The sequence below is a fragment of the Syngnathus scovelli genome, chromosome 6, assembly GCF_024217435.2.
Source record: "Syngnathus scovelli strain Florida chromosome 6, RoL_Ssco_1.2, whole genome shotgun sequence".
Lineage (NCBI taxonomy): Eukaryota > Metazoa > Chordata > Actinopteri > Syngnathiformes > Syngnathidae > Syngnathus > Syngnathus scovelli.
In genome coordinates, this window is record NC_090852.1 from 11,076,575 (window position 1) to 11,102,959 (window position 26,385).

The window sequence follows — 26,385 nt, forward strand, 5'->3', positions numbered from 1 at the left end:
ATTTTGGGACGTTTTTCCAGGTTTTCATCAATACCTCTTTCAGTTTGAGAAGATCATAGTATCATAGTCATGACCCTCATGTTGAGAAGAGGTTCAGAAGATGGATGGATGGATGAGATTATGAGATTATTCACCGACCAGACTCTGGCGAGGTCTGCCAGGTCAGAAACTGTCAGGGCAATATTATTCATCTTTGTTTGGTTGCATATTGTCACTTGTGATGAATGGGGCCTTCTCGAGACCAAACTATTAGTATGCAATCAATTAAAAAGTCAATTTTACATATTGTGTCCAGTCCAAGTCCAAGTTTAAACCCAAAAATGAAAAAAAAAATTCTGATAAGAAACAAGTAATAATTAATTCAGAATATTTTTATCTTCTTTTTTATCTGTAATAAATTCCATTTGAGATTTAATGTATAATAACTGCATTCCAACTTAAAAAATATTGTTTTGAAGAAACAAGTAAAAATGAATCCAGAATATTTTTATCTTCTTTTTGTTTTGTCTTTAATCCGTTCCATTTAAAATGTAATGGATAATAACTACATTCCAACTTGAAAAAACATTGTATTAGTAGTACTGTAAAGTACTGTATTAGAGAAGGTATGTAAAATTCTACATGAAATACAAACTATTATATCCAAAAGGATGGGAGTTGCAGTGGTCAAGAAATAATGCGATCAACTTGTGGACTGATGGTTAAATTGGACAGATGGAGGTGAGTTAGGTTGAAGTATGCACAACATTGACCCATCCATCAATTCTCAACATCACTTGCCCTAATTAGAGTGGCGGCTGTGCTTGGGCATAAAGCTGCTCACTTTGAGCAAGAAGCCGGGTACTCCATGCCAGATATATCCTCGCCAGCCAAATATAGTATATGGGACAAATTTAGAAAAACTAAATACTGACACTCACATTCATAAAATTGGAAGTCTTAATTTGTCTTAAATTGTGAGCCACTCATCAATATGCCATCTAGTATGCAGACCAAGTGATGTTATTGATATAAAATTGAATGTGAAGCGATAGGATGCTGTCTCCAATGACCAAATTGCCAAAATTATTTCAGTGAGTGTGTGAGGAAATACGTATCTACAATAAAGTTACAAAAGCGTGGGGGCAAATTCTCCCGAGGTTCACCGGGACAAAGCCTCAGCCGCAGTCTCCCCTAGCAAATCTCTAAAAAGTTACCTTTATCTCCCCGCAGGGCTGAATCAAGATACCTCATAGCTGCAGCCATTTAGTTCCCAGCTCACTTCCCCACTACAGTGACTAAGAAGATTCCCTGAATCCAATTACCAACTAGTCTGCCAGGTATGTCAGCAAAAATAAACAGCAACAGTCACATTGATGCATAGCCAGGAATCATTTTCAGGATTATCCAGCTATCTATATGAAAATGTAGTGATATGGCTTCAAAAACAACAGTCTTTTGTGTGGTTTGTTCTAAAATGGTGGAGCGTCAATTTGGGCAGATTTTTACTCAGTCACCAATATGCCAACTGTGAAATATTTGTTCACGATAACAATAGCTAAAAGGAGGTCAACTTTCATTTGCATCTTTTTTCTGGACTCACCAGGTTTTAGATGACCATGACGACCTCTACCAAACTGGTGTGAAATTGATGAATCTAATTCAGCACTATAAATATTTCAACAGCAAATGTCTTTGCACTGTGACACACCCCTCATGAAGGAATTTGAACAGGTGCAGTAAAAATCCACTCGTCTTATGTAGTTTACACCTAAGCATGCAGCCAAGGATATCTATAAAAACAGGATGTACCAGACGCATTTAAGCGTTCAGGGCTCTTGGCCCCCATGCGGGGTTGCACGTAACCTCTTGATGTTTATTATTTGATCAAAAATAAAGCGGTGTACTTTTTGAACATACTAAGTCAGGCACTTAAGGCTCTTTTGCTGGAGCCATTATAAGATTTGATGGGGCAAAAGTGCAGCAATTATTGTACGATAAGCACTACTTCTAGAAATAGCTGTGGTCTCGTGTCAATGTGGCATATTGATATGTCACATAAGGTGCAAGCTAGTTCAATAGGCATGACGATTGAAACCAGCGAGGAACACGCAAGTACACACAGACACACACACACAAGGATTAACAAATAGGGACTTGTGATGTCACACCCGCACACATTACATTATATATTGTATAATAGCTAATAAGAATGTCACTGTCTTTCTAAAAGACGAACATAATTGCAAACTAACATACTATCTTAGAATTACACACAAAGGTGAGTCACAAGAGACCTAAATGTAACTGTTGCTCTCTAATCCCATTATGTAAACAGTCACCTGAGTGTGACTGGTGGCTATATGTGTACTTTTTAATCCAAGACAAAAGTAGCAGCAGATTATGTCCTCTCACTGCCTGAAGAATGACCTAACAGGTGTGCTGTCCATGGAATAAGACCAAACGTCAAGTGTGTGGATAGATACATGAGGTCAGTATGATCACCAGCTCATTTAGGGACATATTTTCCAGTGTGCTTACGTATGCGTATCCTCCTGGGGGCTTAAAGAGGAAGTCAAGTGAAAAATTTTCTAATCTAAACACGATAATTTGAATATTGCGCTTGTGGAATATGAATTAACCAGCAAAATGCATCAATTTCCATTCATCTGAGGAGTGGCCACTTTGCCACTTGCTGTCAACACATAATGCCTCAGTGAACCTCACATCACCAAATTCTGAATTTTTACTTCACATACAGATAAACAAAAACAACAACCAATTCGACCTTATACTAATGAACCTGGTCGCATGTCACTGGCTCATGTGCACTGCAACATACGCACAGGAGCTGAGATGAGAAAAAATCCTGTTCATTCTTCCAAAACCGGTTTACAGCGAATATACACTTTGATGTGAAAACAGTATGTTACACTCCACAAAGTTCACAAGAGAAACATAATAGCTGCAGACCGTGTGACAGCTCCTAAAAGGATTGTTAGAGGGATAATAACACAGAGGAAGAAGCAAGGGGAAAAGAATTAATCTATCTGCCTGCCTAGGCTTTAAAGTTGCTCTGTAGTGAGAAAAGTTCTGTGTTGGATCCTGACGATAGTTCCTTTCAGATAAATTGCCACTGTATCGTGGGTGCTGAGAAACTAATCAATGTTCAGATGGTATCGCCTAAATGTCGACAGCTGTGGTTTATGCAATTTAAGCGTGATCATCCCGCTTCGTAAAACGGTACAATCCACTTGATAAATAATGGTACAGCATAACGATTTGAAAGCGGGGCCATTCATCAACAAAGAAATCGCAGCTCTTGCTCTTAACATTTAGTCACCTATCAAATCTTTTCAGGAAGACACGTTTCCTTCCTTATGGCTTACTGCTTGCTGTCTTTCCATAACATAGTAGTGCTGATTTTACAAGACTTCATCTAATGAGCCTGTTACAGACACTAATCAGAGTCAAGGCAGATAATTAAAGCCTATCAGTTCTGGAATGATAATGAAACACATGAGTATGCAAACAGCAAGTGAGAACGTGTGAAGTATGTCTTGAACAGCAGCAAATTCTGTCGGTATGAAATCTCTCCTGATCTAGTCATTTGGTGCAGCGGCTGTGTGTAAGTCCCCACCAAGTGCACAACCCAAGAGAGGAGACAAAAGATGGAATCAAATAACAGAAAACGGTAAAGGCTCACAGGCTTTGCTGGATTTTTCTAATGTTGAGTGTGCTATTTAGTCTTAGGGCTCAGAGTGATAAAAACACCCTCCCTGTACACAGCAAAGCCCCAAGTATAAGAGCATTTTCTAGAATAATGATGTATCATAAAAAGATGGATGACAAAGGTGCATAGTGTGTTTGGCCCGGGCTCACGAGTATGATGGGTTGTGCACGCGTGTGAATGTGTGTATAGCCTATGTGCATTCTTATCTTGCTGCAAGCCGTTCTGTTTATGTTTTCTACTGTTAATCCTCTCCTTGGGTAGTTGCTATATAAAGTTGTTAAGTGGCTTGTGGAATAAAGAGAAAAGTTGTCCCAAGCGCCTATGTGCTCGCATAGACCGCCTGTGTGCACATGGAGTGTACGCTGCCCACGGTAAAAGGACACGCACTGTGTGTGGGATGAGTGATGAGAGTAAACAGTAAAGCAGAAGATCACAGACAGAGAAACTGGGGAAGATCCACAGAGGCAAATATAGAGGCAGTGTAATATGATGCAGTGAACGTGACGTATTAGGAACATTTAATGCAGACGGCGTCTACAGTTTATTTGGAAGGAAAAAAAAAAAACCTTTGCACAGAAAGAACAGCACATGGATAATGTTATCATGGATTTTCTCACTATTCATTATAACTAATATTAGTGTATTGTAATAGATACTGTGTTCTCCTTTACCCAGTTGAGAATCATTTAAATGAACAAATATTTGCTTGGAATTAGATTATGTGCATCTGCAAGCAAAAATAGCAATAGCCCAAGTGAGACCGAAATTCAGGTTTGCCGTTTTATATGTAAGTGAACGGAAAGTTCATATCACTTCAGCGGGGGCTAATACTTTGTATCAATTAGCTTTTACACACACACGCGCGCACACACATACACGCACACTCACGTGTACATGAACAGCTCAGCCAAGTTCAATGCTTGAAATATGCAGATAACAGCTGGAGATTGAACAGCATGTGGAATACATTAATTTAGCAGCCCTGCTGCTACACACACTCAACTGTGTAAATTGAGTGTAAATACACATGCAGTATGATAATATTCTGTACTTCTTTAAATTTACACTTTGATGCAAGATGAGAGCATGAAATATGCAGTGTCACTGTCACATTAGATTGTGTATTTTATCTAATGATGTGGCAAGTAAGTGACTATTTGGACATTATACACAAGGTCTGTTATAATTCATTTTCTTAGTTTAACCAGGTACAGCAATTGAGAACAGTTTGTCATTAACAATTGTATTCATTTTATTGTTTGCCTGCTATGACTATGTTTACATTATGGTCCCTGTAGCAACGGTAGCCCAGTTTGGGTGGGATTTGGGCCATTTATTTTTGCTGTATTCATGTCTTGCCAAGTTTTCTCACAGTCTATCACGGTATTTGTAACGGGCTGGGGGAAAGGGAAATGCTTAATCCCGCAGGTTCATTAAAGGCGCATTACAGTTTCCGTTTACAACGGATGAGGGTATTTTTCCACCCGGCAAGTCACATTCAAATGGGGTCTTTACATTTCTTTGGCGAAGTAGCTTTGGAGCATGTTTGTGGCCCCAGGCAGAGTCAAATGAAACTACCCAGCCAGGCCTGGTTTCAAAATCGGAGTCAGCGCGAAGAGGAGGGGGATTAGGCATATGTTGCCATTGCGAAGATATTTATAATAGTACTTCTGTCAACAATGTATTTACTGACCCATCGCTTGTATCAAAACTTGTAAAAGGGCCTTAATATACATCCACATGGCACAGTGCATTGCATTGCCAAATGCAAGTGAGGGCTCTGTCTTTTCCAAACTCTCACACACACAGACGCGGACAACTATTCATTATGCATTATAAACAGGTATGCACCGGCAGCCATTGCAGGTTAATTAAATACACGACTTAGCGTTAGAGGAGCTGTTGGCAGATGTGGGCACTTTTCTATGCATGTGATGGACTCTTCTAAACCCCACACACCTTGTGCGTATGGTGAAGAACAGGCTCATTGATCGTCACATGTTAGAATGAGCTGACTGAAAGCAATGAAACCTCATGGCAAAATGTCTCTAAATGTCAGGGAATAAATACGTATCCTATCCAACCAAGTTTTAATACGCCCTAGTCAGGTTTAGTCGTAGTATTCACACCATTTTACTACAGCAGACTCAGTTCGTCAACTGCACCGTGATCACCGTTGCAAACATTTTCATAGCATAAAAATCTTGTTGAACCTCCATGGCAGTCACAGCCTGTCACATTTGCACATCTCATCCTCCTGCCTTGTCTAACAACCATTCTCTTTTGTCCATAGTGACCTGAAACGGCGCTGCCGTGGCCACTGGGACAGGAGTATCAATTTGGAGTGCTCAATCGGCCTACCAAGCATGTTTTTGGGATGTGGGAGGAAACCGGAGTGCCCGGAGAAAACCCACGCAGGCACGGGGAGAACATCCGAACTCCACACAGGGAGGGTCAGAGGTGGAATCGAACCGGCACCTTCCTAACTGTGAGGCGGACGTGCTAACTAGTGCTCCACCGCCAGTTGTTTCTAGCCGCCCATGAAATAACCAGAAGGCTCTAATTGTGGAAATCGGTAAAGAAGACAAATATAGGCAGTAATGTGAAAAGCAAAGGATATATTGTTGAGGAGGAACATATTTGTTCTTGATTACTTTAATTAAAGCAATAAGATGTTAAACTGGGGTGAGTGGGTGTCTATAAAATTTTAGTGGCCACTGTAGACTGAAAAATGTTTGTGTCTTTAAATTACGCAGAAAACATAAAGATCCAGTTGTAGCATATACACATATTGAAATGACGAACAAAAGAGGTATAAACGAATTTGTCAAATGCACTTTAATCTATTGACAAAAAAGCTTCCCTACGACAGAGTTGATCCTACCTGATGAAACATATTTCACTGGCACATGCTTCTACGAAAGGAGTGGGCGTAAATGCCAAAGGCGAAATAACGATGCCATGATATGTAGATTTTGATATAAGATCACAAATTAAGATGACTCTCAATAAAAGCTAAAATTGCAAATCCACGCCTTTATTCTCCATCAAGGTAGTACGCATTGGTTTTCTTACATCATGTTCTGGGTATTAAAGGTTTGATGTTGTTTTTTTTAAATGTAATACAATGTATTTGATATGCAAATCCAATCTGTGCTGCCTGCTAGACATGGAAATGGGAGGCATTAAAAGGCTCCAGACTTCTGAGCTCAGCACATGTGAGGCACCTGAGGAGACTACTGTCAACTTCCCACACACCTTCACACAGATCACCCCCAGTAAAGTTATGATGATCTTAATTGGTTTATAAAATGATATGCCGAGCTAGGAAATGTTAATTAGCCCCATGAACCCTCTGCTACTTTCAGTGTAATTGCACTACCTTCATTTTTTTATGTGGTTATCCTGGTCATTAAAAATGTGACTTATATTTTTCAGTTTATTTTTGCATTACCTCAGAGTTAGACATATTTGGGCTCACTCTCTTAATCCAACAGCACATAATAGAAGCAAAATAACAATGACAGTCACAAAATCAAAATTAAACCGGGTGCAGTTGTATACTACTAACCTGAAAGTGCAAGCCTAGGAAAAAACTTTGTGAACAAATACGTAAAAGGCACGACTCATTTTGCAAATATTGAATGAAACCTACTGTCAGCACAAGCTGTATGAAAGGTAAATAATAAGAAGGGAAAGAAAGCCACAAAGTTTGTAGAGTTTCTGAATACAAAAATGAAGCTAAAAATGCTTCTGTCATTGCAAGTTAGCCTATATTTTGATCCTGGGGTATGGCTGGAAAAAGTCACATGCACTGATCTATATATGGCAGGTGGCATAACACACTGAGGACCCACCCACATGAGTGTGATTGAATCCGGATGCTAAAGCTGCAGGTGAACCAAGCCATCTACAATAGAAATTTGTGTCATGGAGGCAGCACAAAGGAGAAGCTCGATCTCTGGGAAAGAGTTCCTGTGCTGTAAGCGACATTGGTGACAGACGCAACAGGTGGAAAAAGGGCTATATAAATTCTGTTTTACTGCTTAGTGTGATGCTTTTTATGACCACTTGCCATTAAAACAGGCCATCATTTTTCTACCTCATGGGCACGTAGACGGAAAGCAGCCCAGTTAACTGAACCAAGACCTTTCTCCTCATAACGTGTCTCTTTAAGGGTAAAATGTTTATAAAAAGGATTCTTAATGCAGCTGGCTGTGTAATCATCACAACTATTTCAAATCTGAGATGGAAGTAGTTATGTTCATCACTGTCAAATAGTAAACATTTTAATACTACTACCTATGCACTTTACTGTTGACTATCTTATTTTTATGTCTTGTCCACACCTGGGAATGTGCGCAACATAGTTTTGATCACTGTGTATGTGAAGTAATTGACAGTAAAGCTGACTTTGACTAAATTCTTTTGGCGCACTGTGAGATATTTGCTCCATGAGCGACTGCTGCACCAAAAAACATCCGTGTGTTCATTTTTGTCAGCCATATTTCACTCCCTTCACTCAAAGGTCACGTTGGTAATGCTGTTAGATTGTTGACTTGACTTGGATCTCAAATCATCTTTCAAATCAAGCGTTATTAATCTGTTCCAACCGCAGATTGTGCTCCTTCTGGTATGTGTGTAATATTAAGAGTTTAAGTGTACCCTCTTTTAGGAAAAGCAGTAGTATAGCTACAAGATGTACTATATTTGCATTTTTATTGGTTACTTTCTTTACTTTGGCAGATAACAGCATAATAAAATGTGCATATGAATTGATATTTTTTGTTTTTACATGTTTCTGCTTTCTTTAGCGCTTGTTAGTGAAAATAAATGCTGCAGATATATGCAGGATTTTACTCTGGAAGTATATCTGTCTTGCACAAATGGCTCGAATGCAAGTTTAAATTCATAGAAGCACTGCATTAATAATCAAGTGTTGTATCTTTACAACTTCGTGATATACATAATTAGATCTGATAGTGAAGCATGCTCTCTATAGTCAAATTTGTGGTCAAACAATGTCCCAGCTAAATAAACAGACACTTGATGCAGAGATAATTAGCACTCAAGCATTCGTACAGTACGCTCACGCACCACCAACTGCACTGCTTGACATGCACGTGCCAATGCAGAATCATGCACTGTCCTATACACACACGTACACACACGTACACACACGGGGTTGTTTGAGTATTTGTGTGTTGCACTGCGTACAAGTCTCTAATTAGTCAGAGGATTAGTCAGTTTTATCAGACGATGTGTAGTATGTTCACGCAAGGGTGCCTTGTGTGTGCAATCATGAATGTCAAATTCAGCAACTGTGCTTGTCGCTTGACCTCTGCATTCTCGTATCTATCTATCTATCTATCTATCTATCTATCTATCTATCTATCTATCTATCTATCTATCTATCTATCTATCTATCTATCTATCTATCTATCTATCTATCTATCTATCTATCTACCTATCTACCTACCTATCTACCTACCTATCTATCTAATGTCCTTAGTTTAGTTTTAATGAGCGGTGAATGCTTGCAAATTTTGAGAATTCGGGGTTTGGGTCAGGGTTCCATCCATCCATCCATCCATCCATCCATCCATCCATCCATCCATCCATCCATCCATCCATCCATCCATCCATCCATCCATCCATCCATCCATCCATCCATCACCAGTGATAAGAAACTGATTCTGAACAAAACTTGAGCGCATTAAGCGCATATTTAGTCAATGACGTGTATACACAACAGTATATATTGTAATTGATCACTTGGGTTTTGCCATTTTAGTGCTTCCCTTGAAGTGAGAGCGATCACCTCTGATATGGACCCAGATCATCTGCCAAAAGAGGCGAGTTACTTACAAATTGGCCACTTCTGTTTTGAGCACCGCAGCCACTGTAGGCCATACGGAGGGGATTTACTGGAGGACGAAACACTCAGATCAAATACATGGGAGTTAAGCCATCCCACGTGATATTCCTCAGCCAATCTGCATTTCAGGTGATGAACAATAACACTGACTTTACAGTGAAAAGATGGAGAGATGAAGCATGGGCGAGAGAGAGATTACTGTTCTGGAGAAATTGACAAAATAGAGGGCTCCCAGAATGAAATTCTAATGGCCAGAATCATTTCTGTTTATACATCCAATTGAGACAGCAAGTGCAAATGCAAAACGCCATTATGAGACAAAATATAAAGGCCTTCATCCTTTAGTATTGTTTTCTTAAAAATAGGATTTGCAGTAGGAAAAAAAAAAAACACACTTTCACCACACCTCTTTCTTTAATTATTATTATATTTCTAAACTTGTCACAGAGTGGCAAATCTATAAAAACAAAAGAATAAAAAGTAAAAGACCAGAAAGTGTGAAAGATTTCTGTCATTTTTCTATGAAGTCTACTGGTCCTGGCTGCAGCACACAGCTAATTCATGCTGATTATTTTCTTGGGTGGATTTTTGAACTTCAGTGAAGTTAAAAAGAACTGATTGGACAACCCTTGAGACAAATGAAGAGCAAATACGGTATACAGTATTTGACAATGGTGACATGTTGACAGCGCCGTTTCTGGGCCTGGGAGAATCACTGTCAATTTTGGCATTCTCAACAGGTGTTTGGTTAAGTTGATCACCGCTCTTCCCTCATGAATAAGCCCTGCTACCTTAGTTAACATTGGCGTGCACATTGTACATATCGCATGCACATGCCTGACGGGTGTAGCTTTGGTCAGGGATGAGACGGTGGGGCATTCAAATCTTGCAATCTCGCATGAAAATTGCAGACTGCACCTTAAGATGAAATGAAATTTTCACTTATTTACTTGCTTTTCTTTTGAAATGCATCACTCCATACTTTTGTTTTGATAGGATTCAAATCAAACTATAAGGAATTTCGTAAAATTGCAATTGTTAAACAAAACGTCGTAATAGAGAAAATAATAAGATGGTCCCTGACTTTAGTTATATCATCAAATAATAAAAAATAAATACAATTCTGCCAGGGTATGTAAATTTATGAACACAACTATATTTCGGCATTCATACACATACAGTACTGTATGTTCAGTTTTGTGTTGCTTTACAAAAAAAGAATCTCAAAAGGATTTATTATTTGATTGAAATAATTTGATTTGACTGAGCCAGGTATTGACTGCATGCAGATGTAGATAGGTACAACTAGGCTACTTAGTAAATATTACTGTATATCACAATAAATAGTCAATGAACCTTTACTTCAAGATTTTCCTCAAACTGGATTTATTTGAATTATCTGCCCTATATAAAAGTAGCCAGATGCGTTGTTGGGGAAAGCAAATGGATGAGTGGCTCCATTGCCCTCCTCGGCTCTCGCTTGTCCTGGGTTGGAGAGGGAAACATAGCTCGGAGAGATTCAGTGAAGCTACAAATAAATAACTCCTACTTCCCCAAGGGATGAAGTGCAAGGAAGGATGGCGAGAACGATGCAGGATTAAGTTTGATGTTTACCAAGAGGAGAAAGGAGAAGAAATGGCAGTTGAAATAGCAGTTGAAGCCATGATGCTCTCTTTCATTCTAGCCAGAAAGGTGCACTGCTCAAACAGCCTTTCATTCGGTCATTTGTCTCCATCAGCAGCCATCTCATAGTGTTAGTGGGTGCCTGAGAACCTATCTTTCTTTCTTTCTCTGGTTTGATGATGGAGAGGTAATTTCACTTTTGTGGCAGTGTGACTCTAATGCTGAGGTGGGCGATCACATGAAGGGATGGGAAAGAATATGTCTGGATGGGAAACAACGCTGAGAAAATGCCAGCCTCCGCAGAGGCTGTTGCTTGCTGAATCACGTATGTACAGCTTTCAAGATGCTTTTTGAAAACCCATTATCTTACTAAAGACAGATCATACATTTAGTTATTTATAGATTTTTCTTTTAGATTACAAAAAATGAAAATGAATAAAGAAATAACTCTACAACTGAAAAATAGTTATAAAATATAAATCTATATTGCCCCTATGCTTGTGCAATACACTCTCAGTACCGTGGGTGTTCATTTTTGTTCTCCAAGGTAGACATCTGTGGTGTACCCAGCAGGTTTCACAATTGGGCCCACCTTTGCACACTACTGCTCAAGGCAAAATCACACTCATACAGGATGTAATTACTGAATAGGCTGCAAATGGAAAGTAATGAAAGAGTATTTTCCAGCAAATGTGCCCTTCTGCAACTGTATTTCTCTGTAAAACTGACTGTGGAAGAACATCATGCAGAAGGTCTACACCATTCAATCTGAAGAGGTGTTGCATTTGCCAAGGGAATTTGAATGCTCGATATGCTGACTTTGCCTAACGCTGTGGTACCCCAGGATATCAGATCAGGTTCCACACAGCACCGCACGGAATGACAAAAGCATCGGCAGTGTCAACCAAGCCCAAAATCTTTTAGAGAGCCATCTTCTTCACTGGAGTGTGAAATTATTTTAGCTCCCTGCTCATTATAGGATTTTAGAATGCATTATAGTTAGGGCTTTTATAGTGTGCTGCAGCATTAATTCAATTTGCCCCATTCACGCTTTCGTATTATCACGCTCAATTCACGCTACGGGGAGAGAAAGCCTCAAAGCAGTGCACGCTGGCCTTATCTCTAAAGGATATAAACTACACTACGCAGCTCAATCAGGGGTTCCTCTAACCATTCAGACACCATTCCTCTTCCTTCCCTCCACATGCCGTTTCCTGTGGCAGCCTCCATCTTTCTTTCAATCCTTGAGCTCTCTCGTCATTTCCCTCTGAGCCGATGACTGATGGGGGTTGTCCTCAAAGCCCTTTTGATATCTTTTCATAGAAACATAAACAGGCACGCAAAGATAAACACACACACACCTGTGCACGTTCAAACACACACACAGCCAGACCAAGGCTAAGAAGAAGCTAAAGGAGCCACACAAGTTTCATAGGAAACAATGTGCGACGAGACAGAATGGATCAATCACTGTAACCAGAACTTCTGTTCTTTATTTGTTCAGTGCAGCCGGGAATGTGCCATTCCGGGAGCACCTCAAAACTACAAGTGCCGTTGTGCAAAGGTAGAGTAGTGCGCTGAACATCAGAGTTGAGCAGCAGCGGGAGTGCAGACTCTGACAGTGTCGCTCCTGCCTAAATACTGCATACTTGCATGAATGCACAGTGACAAAACACACAGGAACACGATTTATTCATTGTCTGTACTTGGCTGTACAGTACAAAAAACATGACGCATCCTCCTTACCGTACGTTGCGTGCATTGTGCTTTATATCAGTATGTGACTGATGTGTGGCTTATGGGAAATGGCAGAGGAGGAGGCGTGGATGAGGATAAAGTCCTCATTTTCACAACTAATCCGGTGAGCAGCCTGTGCTGTGAGGACCATCATCTCCTGTCATTAGCGGCCGGCAAGATTAAACAAGATCAATCTTAATGACCCTATGCGTACACAAATGTACTGTGCTATTAAAAATGCTGGGTGATTGATTCTGTTATTATCGGTCATCATAACTATAGCAATGCATGATAATATTGTGTAAATGAGAGCAAGATAAATCAACAGCATCAAATCAAGATCATGGACAGGCGTCAACTGGACATGAGCTCACATTCTTTTAACAATTTAAAGTCAAATTTATAAGCCGACACTCAACAGGAGGTGCTTTTTGAGATCGAGTTTGTATTCAGTGCATGCATGATAGGCAAAAAGATCAAAACTGAGATTTGCACATTCATCCATGGAATTACTGAAATCATTTACAGTGTTGCAGCCAAAAGGGCAGAAGTAATTATGAGTCAATAATGTGCAAATGAAAAAGAACTGGTCTGATTCCAATATCTCACATTGAATTAGATGGAAACTTTAAAGGCTTGCTAGCTTCTTCTTCCTTTGTTTCATTTCGAGTAAAGGCGCTTAAGAGGATGGCAGCAGGCTGTGTCCTCAGCTCCTGGTCTTGATCGTTAATGTGGGGCAGCGGCGCGTGTCTATGTGTTTCTACGGCAAGGCTGTCATGGCTAACGACGCGGTGGCATCCCAGTTCCGTCCTTCTCATCACATCATTGCGGTACGGACCATATGGTGGGATGGGATCATGCAATTAAAGCTCTACTCTGTGGCGGTAGAGCAACAGAAAACCATTGACGTTGGCTGGGTAAGATCTGACACAAATTAGTAGCTGACTTGAAGTACTAAAGCAAAGCCGTAGACATTTCTGAATTATCAGAAACAGAGATCGGCTCAAAGGTTGGATTACAAAGCGAGTGGAAGCAAACTTTGTCCAGCTTCCATTTTCACACATGGCATTGTCGGTTTCCCTGCTAATCAAATAGGCAGCTCTCTCACGCGTGATCAAACCGCCTTTTACAAGTATCCGAATGATGAGGAACATGCTGTCTCGTAGAAGTTGTTCATCAGTTCTGAGTGGGTCTATATTATGTCTCCTACAAGTACATGTGCTCGTCTAATCAGCAGTCATCTGGCTGTGAGGGAGCAGCAGACTCTCTCTAACCCAAAATGGATTAAATTGCTGAGCCGAGAGATGGATGTCATCTTCAAACACAATCCTTTTGCTTTCTTCAGTTGGTGCGTGATTATCAGTCAGTGGACTTTGGTAAGAGTCTTTATCTTCTCTCTCCAAAGTGTATCTGCCCAACAAAAACTCCCTTGCAGTGGGGCAATTTAGAATCATGCAATTAGAGCGCTTCTCGTCCTGCCATTTCTGTATTTACTCATATTATAGCATGTCAAATGTTGGTGCATTCAGAACATCCTCGGTCAAAGTTCAAATGGAAAACCTTTCCGAATGTCTCAGTCTCTGTGTTTAACAGCCGGCCTTTGGCCTCCTGACAGCAGAGCGCCAACCATTCTCAAGCTCAGTTAATTAGACCTTGGGGTACGAGAGATTGCAAAATGCAACAACAAATAGATAAATAAGCACAAAAAAAACAGCTCCAAACACACAGACTTCAATTTGCCATCAGTGCATTCCGGCTGAGACGTGGGCAGAGTGGTTGATTCATTGCAATGCTTAAGGATGGTCCTCTCAGCTCTTGGACTCGTGCACACCTCTCTCTCTCAGACTTTGTAAACTGACAGCAACAGTCTGTCACAGCCCATTCTGTGACATACAAATTGTTGTTTAAAATGTTGTTTTGTGAGTGGAAGCAAAACAGCTCCCGGTTTAATCGATACTGCAAAAAATCAATGCGGCTCCACTGGGAAATGCCAACGAAAGGCCGTCCAGCGAGTGAAGGTAGAGCAAAACAAAAGTTGGATATGGAAAGAGAAAATGAAGCGCGTCGAGGGGACAGTCTATCGGTAAAATTACCTTAATTGCTTTGTTCGAGGCGCATCCTTCTAATCAAAGCAAGTATGGATGCAAGTTATCAGGAAATTTGGACACAATTAAGAAATCCGTTCGACTTGCATTCTTATCTCCCTTTAAGCTCATAATTGGGGCAAGTTAATACAATGATATCTTGTCAGGTAGGAAGAATCTGGTATAAAATGAGCGTGTTGTGGTCATTTGTCACACAGGTCCAAATCAGTTTGCAAAAATGCATTATATGCTGTTAGGCCAGTGAGAAGCTTGTTGGAGAGCACCACCTGCCTCCTCACTTTCCCTGAGGTTGACAATGTGTGTGATAATGGGCATCAATAGTGGAGACTTGCATGGAGCCATGGGTTTCCTCAGCTGCCATATAGTTTGCCCGCTCAACCAGTATCCCAACGCATACACGGATATCCGTAATTGATTATTTGGGGCTAATGCTGAGGTCCCTGCACTAATGAGATGTGCATTGCTCATGCAAACACAGAGGCATACTCGCTCATTCAACATCAGCACGATTAGCTCATTGACCCCCCCCCCCTTTGGCATCTGCATGCACAAATATTTTCTCATTCTTATCTGATTTTGCTTTTACAGGTTCACCACTTTAGTATACCAAATATAATAATACAGACCTAATCAAGCTAATTTTGTATGCAGGTACCTGTTATTGTGGAAGGGCCAAAAGAGTCTTCACACAATTAAGGAAAGTTCTTTTTAAAATAACCTATTAGTGATTGGATCCATTTTTCTTCTTTCACAATTTTTCAAAAGCAATGTCAGTGGTCCCCGCAATGATGATTGAGACAAATTATACACAGTAGAACGAACACATGCCCTTTAGCCTGCTGTACAATACATACGGTATTATCCTGGACTCATCTGTTCTGTACATGCAATACCGCAGCAGTTTGTCTTTTCTGCCCTCTGAGCAATTTAAGATTATGTTTCACCAAGCTGATCTCACATCAGTCCCGTACACCTGCCCCCGCGACTAATCGAGCTGCCCTTTTCTTATCGTCTTCTGCAGAATTCACATTCACCCTCCATCTTTTTCTCTTTTCAACCTTCCATACATTTCTCATTCCCCCAGGTCGGTCCAACTTTGCCTTGCTCAACCAATTTTTTTTCCCCTCCAAGTCATGCTCTGTGACCATGCAGTCAGCAGTTAATGTTGACCTTTTGATGCCCCCAATTGCACTGCCTTGTAATCACTCTACATATAAAATCGTATGGCTCGTGGAAATGTTTACTTTAAGGGTTCCACTGTTTTTTTTCAAGGTTGTTTGTTTTTGTTGAATGTTCATTCCAGCTTGACCAGTCCATCTATCAATGTGCGGTTGTACGAGCAAAATAATAAACCCTTGAGTGTCTGCATCATTGAATTATGTAAATGCAGCTGCTTTACCAGAGGAGTAAATGCGAGGTCCACTTAATTCTGCTTTCCAAATCATAACCCACATAGGTCTAAGTGCAACATGACGCAAATGTATCAAACATACTAATAATTCAATATGAATTAATTATTTGCAGCAGTTTTTAAGCCACCGTTGCAAAGTGCTAGACAGAATATTAGAAAACATAAACAGTCGAATATAAATACAGAAATGATTAGTGAGCGCATTCGAGGAATACAAGAATGGATTTAGGGAGGAATTTCTTTTGCAATACATACATTAATTTTAGAAAAAATAAACACTAAAGTTGCCAATGTGATCGTATCACTTGGAATATGAACATCTATTTTTCTTCCCCTCAAATGTATGCCTTTACTGTCATGCCAATTATCAGACAGGTTAGGACTCAAGTAAAAAAACCTTTCCATATTTATTTATTTCCAAAGAGAATAGAAATTGTGCATTTTCCCAGATTTTTTTCTGTTCTGTTCAGCTGCTTGGTCATGTGGAATGCTGGCTGGGAATGCTTTTGTTTTATATACTGGGACAGTTTTTCTGTGCAACAGAGTTTGAAATACCCCCTCTGTGGTTGTTTCTCTTGTAGGATTTATTGAAAATGCAGTCACACAGAACAACAACAAAAATCAACAGACTGCCAGGTTATTTTGTGTGGAGGAAAAGCAGTGACACACGTTTTGAGGAGGGAATACATCAAAAAGTAAATAGGACAGGTTACATTAGCTCAGTGGCCTAGTAGTAGAGTGTCCGCCCTGAGACTGGAAGGTTGTGGGTTCAAACCCCGGCCGGGTCATACCAAAGACTATAAAAATGGGACCCATTGCCTCCCTGCTTGGCACTCAGCATTAAGGGTTGGAATTGGGGGGTTAGATCACCAAATGATTCCCGAGCGCGGCACCGCTGCTGCTCACTGCTCCCCTCTCCCCCAGGGGATGGATTAAAATCACATGGGGATGGGTTAAATGCAGAGGACAAATTTCACCACACCCAGATGTGTGTGTGACGATGATCATTGGGACTTTGGGGGGACTTTATTAGGGATAAAGACGTCCCTCGGTTTACTTGTATGGTCCGAACCAAAAGCGGACTATTTTTTTTTTTTCCCACTTGGTGCAGTTCGTATTTACGCTGTACTTTTTTGCAAGTGGATTAAGTTCTTTAAAATCATCGACGCGTGTTAAGATCGGTGGTCCCATTGGGCAGAAATGACAAAGGCACCGCACAGAGTACAGATACGGAAATTTCCTATGCGCTATATTCTTGCTTTGGATATTTGTGCTGTTATTAGCTTTTAGCCTAACCAGGTGTTCATACTGCTACCTCTAGCCTGTCAAAATAAAAATAGAGAGAATTTGAAGGTCCTTTCTTTTTTTTCCTTTACAAATTTCCTACACCATTGGCTCAATGTGGCTTGTAAAGCATCACACGTCATAACATATTCCTTCCCAGGTGGAAAGAAGAGGATTTTCCGATGGAACGACCAAAGAAAACATTCCCCACCAGAGCAAATCTGAAGTGTTGCTCTCTGTGGGTCCATGCAATCCTTCAGTGAAAGAACTGTGCGGGAGTTCCCACACTCCCTCGCCTCTAAACAGCACTAAACCTGGTTGCTGCGACTCACGAGTCAAGGCCTACTTTCACTGCTTGTACCTGTTTTTCTCACCATGCACAGCCTGTAGCAGAAAACTATCATCCTCCCCCCAGATTTGTAGTGATGTTGCAATTGCATATTACACAGCCACCAAGTTAACATGGGATGTCTTCATGGAGAAAAAACAATATCAGCATAGCACTATTAACAAGGGAAAACAAAACAACTTTCTCTGCGTGTGATGTGAATTGCTGAGATGTCAAAGCATTTGTATTTGAGCTCATCAGATTATGCAACTCTTAATGAACTACATACAGTTAAGTGCCTTTTAATTTGTAATTATTGATTAAACCAATGCCAATGAGGCTTATGCCCGTATACGTATTTATTTATTTATTTATTTAAATCCTCTGTGTAGTCATGCAGTAGACAAATGTAATCGACAAATGACCAAATAGAATTAGATAAATGTAAATGTGTGTTTGGTTTTGTCAAGAACTAAGAAATTTAAAATGTAACTATGAATCCAACTCTTGTGATAAATAAAGGTAATATCTGTTTACTGTTCAAATATATTGCCTTCAAATGTACAGACTGGTTTAATCATTTGTACTCACTAAAGGTGATCGATAATGACATAAAACTGCAGTATGTTAATGGGTAGAGTTAATGGGAAAATGCCAGTGATACATGACCAATCAGTAGCAGTGGCAAAACGTATTATTTTCTTATTCTGGGAAAGATTTTAGGATGGCAGATATAAAACAAGATCTGGTACCAAAAAAAAAAGTGCTTAAAGTAACTGCCAAAATATCCCATTATATTACTTTGTTTAATAAGTCAACAGACTACCAAGTGTGTTGATTAATCATGCTCCTGTAGAGTCATGGAGCGGAACGAAGAATGTACTGCACAGTACGTCACCGAGTATGCTCCCTGCCTTACTTTATCAGTACTGTGCCAGAACACAGTACACACCGCAAACTTAAAAACACACAAGGGGCTTTTATTTATGTAATTGATGGAAATACAAGATTGTGAGCGTGGTGTAAGCCTCCTTAGAGCCATTAGATCTTGTTTTGTTAATTTCACAGTCGCGTTTAAGTAAAAAGAGTGCGCTTGGCGCTGTTGAGGGCGTCAACACAGCCAACACCATTCACTGACAATCTAATTAGCTGCTCTCATTCCCTTGAAGTGTGCTGCACACCTATCTCACATGGAGACAACTCTGCACCGAAAATGATGCAGCAATTCATGTGTGACCCCGCATTGCTGCTGTGCTTGTGGCCTATTGTCGTCATATTTATGAATGAAGTATGATGACATCCACACATATGTCCGTGAGGCTTAGAGGCTGTCTGCCTGTGTCCTGTGCACATTCATCAATCAGCATACACCAGCACTCATGTGGCATCTAAAAAGATAGAGCCCAAGTTATCAAAATTTCCATTTTGTGACATTATGAGCAATCATTTGGATTATCAACATTTTAGTCACCCTTAAACAGCGGCCATGCATGCAGAACAATGCATTTTTGAAAGCATTATTGAAATAACACTAATGCAGTCATAGTGAGGCTGTGGGTAGCGTAATAAAAAATTTTAATGTCAAGGAAGAAAATGTTCTAACTCTGGAATGTCATCAACATAGTAGCGTGCATTAAAATGACACATTTACTATGTGGGAATAAGGAGACTGAATGGAAAAGGAAACAACCAAAGTAATTCCCTCCTTTCTTAGCCCAGTGTCCTTACATATTGGACTATTTGTAAGGTCAGCACGCAGCACGTGTTACTCGACTTGAATATTCTTCAAAATGATTGCAAAGCGCACTCTTTGGCATTCAGCATGTAGCTTGGAGCCGCAGCGACCATTTTCAACAGGCACGAGTTCAGCAGACGATGAAACACATGGGCCCATGCGAGAATAGATTTGTTCGGCCAGTTGACCAGATGAAATTAGATTTAGAAGTCATGCAGTAACAGGTTGATAGATGCAAAGAATCTGGCTATGCTTAAATTAGACATGTCAATCGTGTGTTATCCTGAAAGGTGCTGAATGGATTCGTTGATTCCAACGATTATATGTGTATGTCTTCACTGTGTAAGCACTGAGACGAACTCTCAGGAAGACACAGCAGCTCAAGAAGTATCCAAAAATTCAAAAATTCATTAAACTGAGCTAACAATCCACCCGCCAAAATACTACGCTTACAAAAATATACATGCAGTAGGGTGTTGTTCATTAACCGATGCGACTTAATGATGCTTTGAGACCTTTTAAATCCCACTGACTCCCGACGCCCACATTTTTTAACTAAACCATGGGCATATTTTTGATAGGATGTTCAACAATTAGCTGATGCAAAGTTTTCCTGTGGAATTTCCTGCAGTGATTTTTGGAATTGCTGATGAATAAATTCCACCAACAACAGGAGAGAAAAATACAAATCAGGTAAGAAAGACGGCTTCAATCAGACATCTATGTGCAAGGATTTGGCAAGCTTCCCCCCAGACAACCATCAGGATTCTACGTGGATAGCTGTAGCAAGCAGAGGACATGCCAGGCGTTTGATCAGGAAGGGAGAGTTACCTAGGTGGAAGAGATCAAACGGAGGAAGGTATTTGAGTGTCTCTCAGGATAAAGCGGCTTATTTCACCTATGCATCTGTGACAAGATATCGTCAGAAATCCACTTTGTTTTTCTCCCACCCAAAAAATTTCAGACCCCACCATGCAAAATAAGGACCCAATCAAGTATGCAATTATAATCCGGCACACACTGCACAATGAAACAGCAGCAGGCAATTCAAATGAACACTAGGTACAATGTTTCTTGCAATGAGCAGCACAATTACAAGGCATTCGTTTTTTGATCTTTATCCTCCATTCTCCTGAACATCACCTGCTGCAATATGCAAAAGAACAGCTGCCTGAACAACACACGTGAGCCCCACCTTTCCACCACTAATTTGAAGGGTTGTCAGACTCTGGCAGTGCGATTACAAATCCCTCAGTCGAGAGCGTGAACGAGAGGAGGATTAGAAGGGGTAATGCCAGTAGATGAGCGTAGGAGGGCCACAGTGGTTTGCCACTCTGCAAGGATTAGCTCCCAAAACTACTTCACAGTCCCCAACTATATCAAGCAAGCACATAATTCAGCCAGTCTACCAAAGCATAAATAAATTCGAGCAACAAATGTACCATTGAAATATCTGGGAAGGGGATTGCATTGAGAGACCATCAAGACAGACCTTAGTGTACAAATTTCCTTATTCACATTAAAATGGTGGTTTATGTTGCCTCGGGAGCTTAATCACACACCATCAACTTCTTTCGCAATGAGTGAGGGGAAACATACAAACCTGCTGCTCCTTCAAAATTGCACAAAATGTCACGGCAATCTAAAAGCTGGCATGGTATCTTAGTAATGGATCCATTATACATACATACAGTGGGGAGAAGTAATGATTTGTTCCCATGCTCGTTAACATTCTGCTCACTTATTTATGCCATAAACAAACAAAAAATCTAAATTGTAAAGTATATTGTAGCGTTTTTGAGTCCTTCCAACTCGTATGTATGAAGCACACCAAAAAATTGCAACTCTTTTAGGTTTTTTTTAATACTAAAGTTTAAAAACCACTGTTAAGTGAATATGCCAATTTTGGATTAAACATGAAGTTTTGACATCTTGGGTTTATTTCCGCTTTAAGAAAGCAGTTGGTAACACACTGATCCATAATGGAGTGAACTCTTGCAGTGGCTCCAAATTTCAGGTCTGCTTCAAATTCATTTCCAAATGACTCCAAGAAGGCTTGGGAGAAAGCGCTGTTTAGATGAAACCAAAGTTGAACTATTTGGCATCAATCAGACATGCTGTGTTTGACTTGGCAGAGAGCAAAATCAGAGTATGACCCACATAACACCATCCCCACAGTCAAACATGGAGGTGGAAACATTATGTTTTGGGTCTATTTTTGCAGAGGGTACAGAGCGACTTATCTCATGGAGGGGCCATTGAATGGAGCCAAGCGCAAGTAAGATATTGCATGAAAATCTAATTTCTTAGGTCATGAATGAGGCCTCCAGCATGACAATGAGCCAAAATATACTGCTAGGACACCAAAGGGGTGGCCGAGAAGAAGAATATTGAGCTCAAGGAGTGGCCTCGTCAACCTCCACATCTGAACTCAATAGAAAACCTGTGAAAGGAGTTGAAGTCTCCAAGTGGCAACAGAGAATCTTGAAGGAATTGGAGAATTTTTAGAATGAGCCAAAATTCGCTTCTGTGCTGCGAGTCAACCTGGTGAACATCTACAAGCAACTTTTCATCTGACGAAGAATGGTTCAAGGCAGGCTAGCAGGCCTTAAGGGGGCAGCCCCCCAGTTGGCTATCTGGCAGTAGGCTAACAACCTACTCCAGAGAAAACCCCCTTTTGTTACGAAACCAATCAGAAATAGCCGGACTGACCCCTGGAATCGACCCCCGCACGTCCCTGACCTAGGATCAATCAATCTCCGACATCCCTTCCGTGTTGCTACATGGAATGTGCAAACACTTCGACGAACAGGTCACACCACTCTTCTATCTCATGAACTGTCTCAATATAACATCTCCATCGCGGGAGAAGCAGAATGCCTGGAGTCTGGTGCAGAAAACAATAACTTCACCCAAGTGTATCAAACCCTGAGGCGAGTGAAAACAGGCCCCCAACAGAAGGCAGTCCTGGTAACGGACATGCAGGGTAACATACTGAACTCCGAGGACGACTGTATCAGCCGCTGGAAGGAGCATCTCAACGACCTGTTGCATCATCTCCCACCCCAAACAGACCACGCTCTCACCATATCATCCGTAAATGCCAGTGCAAATTACAACTGCAGCATGGACTCCATCACAAAAGAAGAGGTTACGCAAGCCCTGATCAAACTTCGAAACGACAGAGCCCCTGGTATCTGTAACATCACAGCGAAAATTATGAAAGCGGGTGGTGACAACATCATTGACTGGCTCACCCATATCATCAGTTATGTCTGGATCACCGAGCACCCCCCAGAAGACCGGACCAGAGGCATCATTCTCCCCTTCTGGAAACATAAGGGTGATAAAATGGTCTGCAACAACTACAGAGGCATTACACTCCTCTCTATCTCAGAAAAGCTCTTCACCCGCATACTTCTCACCCGGGCCCTCCCAGCCATTAGAAGCAAAAGACGCCCCCAACAGGCGGGCTTCATGCCAAACCTCTCCACAACAGACCAGATCTCCGCCCTCCGCTTCATCATTGAGAAGGTACATGAGTTCCGTCAAGACAGACACCTCTATATTGCCATTCTTGATCTCAAGGCGACTTTCGACATTGTGGACCACACCTCCCTCTGGAAAATCTCACCATCCTCGGAGCGCCAAGAAAGATTACCACCCTCTTTCAAAAGCTCTACAGTGATGCCGAAAGCTGTGTGCGTGTCAATGGTACGAACTCCACCTGGTTCTCAATCAACAGCGGGTTAAACCAGGCAGTTATACCCTCACTGATCTGGAATATGCAGATGACACCAGGCTATTTTACTCCACCCCTGGTCAGTTGAAAGGAGCCTTGGAAATCTACCAAGAGGAAGCCAACAAACTGGGTCTAAAGGTCAGCTGGCCCAAAACAAAACTGATGCACATAGGAGGCCCATCCCCTCCGCCGATGAAGATGATGATGGAGCCTATTCCAGCAGATTTTGGTCAAGAGGAGTTGACACCCTGGACTGGTCTCTAGTCACTTGCAGGGCACATTAGAAATCGTTCTCAGTGTAGATAAATAAAGGATGTAGATCATGACGAAACAAATTCATGAATTACTTCACCTGCAGAAGAAACCATCCAGCTTCAAAAAGTGTTTCGAGGTAGATTCTTTATTTTCAATGAGTTATTGCTCATCCATTTTTAAAGGGAACAAGGATTATTATTTATTTCACCTTGTCATACCTGCTGTATATTTAAAATGACTCACATCTTTGAAAAGTCAGAGAATAAGACTAAAATCTATTGTTGAATTTTTGTTCAGGGATTCAAGTAAAGAACTAATTTGACATCTTAATGAATAAATAAATGAACATTACTCTGCGTCTTCTTGTGTGTTGTGTGTATACTGTATGAGAGCACACAGATTTACACCCTCATAACTACAGTACAGTCATCCTGAAAACAATTACAGTGATTCAATTTAATTTCAGTAATGTGAGGGTATTAATATTGGTTGGGACCTCATGCACTGCTTCACCACCAAATGGTTCCCGGGGCACTGGGTAACCCCAAAGCTTCACATTAGTAGCCCATTATAGAACTAGCTTAGCAGTGATAAGACATTGTCATTTCCTAGGAATGTAGTAGAAGTGATAATGTGTAAATTAAAATATGTAAACATTTACAGGGAGCTGTCGGTAAAAAAGGTGTTGCGCATTGATATTTATCTGCTTCGAACCTTCTTAAAATCGTTGATAATTATCATTAAGTATCACTAACATGATATGTATAATATTACATTCTTACAAAATATTACATGAATGCCTCTTGAATGACAGTGTTAGCCAAAAATGAGCATTACTATCTTTGGAAAGCATAAAAAAAAATTTTTATATACGTATATATACACATCTCTTGTATTGGCTCTCCGAAGCCTGTCTGTGAATGGCTGAGCCAATGAGGTTATAGTTGAAGGCACACCTGTAGAATGAAACCTTGCTGCACTGACAGTTTGCTGTGGATGTGCTGAGCATGCCAAATATTTCAAGGGACCAATTAAGATAAGCATAGTGGCCATGCAATCTGGCGCATTTCGTGAATGCAGAAAAGCACCACATTGCAAATAATTCTCTCAGAAAGAAAAGTGCATGATGTACCTTGATTGGTGATTTGTAATACTGCAATCTTTGCATACCTTGTTTGTCCTGAATCTTAACCGTGAGCTCCACTAAAGGTTGTGACTCCCTATCCAGCCTTCTGGTGATGCTGATATCTCCACTGTCGCGACCCACGGACACGGGGGAGCTCTGTGAATCCGGGTAGATGAGATCAAAGCTGGCTGACTGGAACCTGTTGGGACTCAGGCTCGTTATGACCGAGCCAATACTGGCATCTTCAGACACGTTGAGGGAGACTAAGGCTGCCGGGTAAAGTGACGCCCTCGGTGCGCGCTTGGCCCTCTCTCGACCAGCGTTCTGCAGCCACCTGCGCGGGGAAAACGTAATGGCCACGCATTTGCTGCTGAGTGGCGGCCATCCGTGATCCGTGGCAAAAACAGAAACCTCAAACGAGGATTTGAGCCCCAGAATGGAATCGAGCAGTAAAACTTCGCCGGTCTTAGGGATGACATAGAAAGTGCCATTTTTGGGCAGTGAAGTGTACGACAAGTCTGCATTCTTTCCGCTGTCTGCATCAACAGCTTTCAGCCTGTAAACAACACTCCGAATAGCCGTGGTGTCATCTAAAGTTATGTGCACGGCTTCTGGTTGACAAAAAATCGGCTCGTGGTCGTTTGTGTCCAAAACGTTCACTTTTACCCAAGCTATATCCACAAGCAAAGAATCTGACGCGCCGGAGTGGCAGCACAACGCGACTCTCAGCAGGTATTCTGAGCGCACCTCCCGGTCCAGGATCCTGGAAGTTTTTAACAATATGTTTCCCCGCTTGTGGTGGGCAAAAGCGCGGAAATCCTGGCTCCCGTTGCCGTACAATTTGAGGTGCATTCCCGGCATTGGGCACCATTTTTGCGCGTTGATGCGCCTCACCGGAATGCTCAGTCCGTTCACTTTAGAAGCCGTGGGTGAATTCTCAAAAATATGCCCGTGGAATAAAGGCAGTCTCTCCGGTGTTTTGTGTCCAGCTGCTGGCGTCAAAAGGCAACACAGGAACATAAACACAGCCCAAATCATGTTGCCGGCAAGTTATATGAAAGCTGTCTCCAAAAGCTTCAAGGAGTGGACAAAAAAAATTAAAAAAAGAAAAAAGATTTCCCCTTATATTTAGATATCATCCTTCCAGGAGAGTCCCTCAACTTAGAGCTTTTGCATGCTGAGGGGTTCGTGTGTTGGCCCCACGCAGCACGGCGCTATGCAAATGGTCCACAGCGCTGCAGGCTGCTGGCTGTGCTCGCATACAGCTTTCAGAACCCACAGCGCCGGACAGCGCCGTGCGGTGGGGGGTGGGGGTGGGGTGAGGGTGAGGGAGGGGTTACTCCTCAGTGTGCCCCACCCTGCAAGATGGTCAACAGACAGACCCATTCTCCTCCCAGTGCACACGTAGTAAGTAAGTATGTATAAATAAATAAATAAATAAATTAAATA

The 26,385-nt window shown here is 41.2% G+C and overlaps 1 protein-coding gene across 1 annotated transcript in view; it reads right to left on the reverse strand.

Annotated features, from left to right (window-relative positions):
- LOC125971303 (neural-cadherin) overlaps positions 1 to 26,166 on the reverse strand; it is a 79,753-nt gene extending 53,587 nt beyond the window's left edge. The window contains exon 1 of the mRNA XM_049724414.1: positions 24,981 to 26,166. Coding sequence (XP_049580371.1) covers positions 24,981 to 25,974 — 994 coding nt within the window. The 5' untranslated portion in view covers positions 25,975 to 26,166. The remainder of the gene's footprint in view (positions 1 to 24,980) is intronic.
- Positions 26,167 to 26,385: the final 219 nt, after the last annotated feature.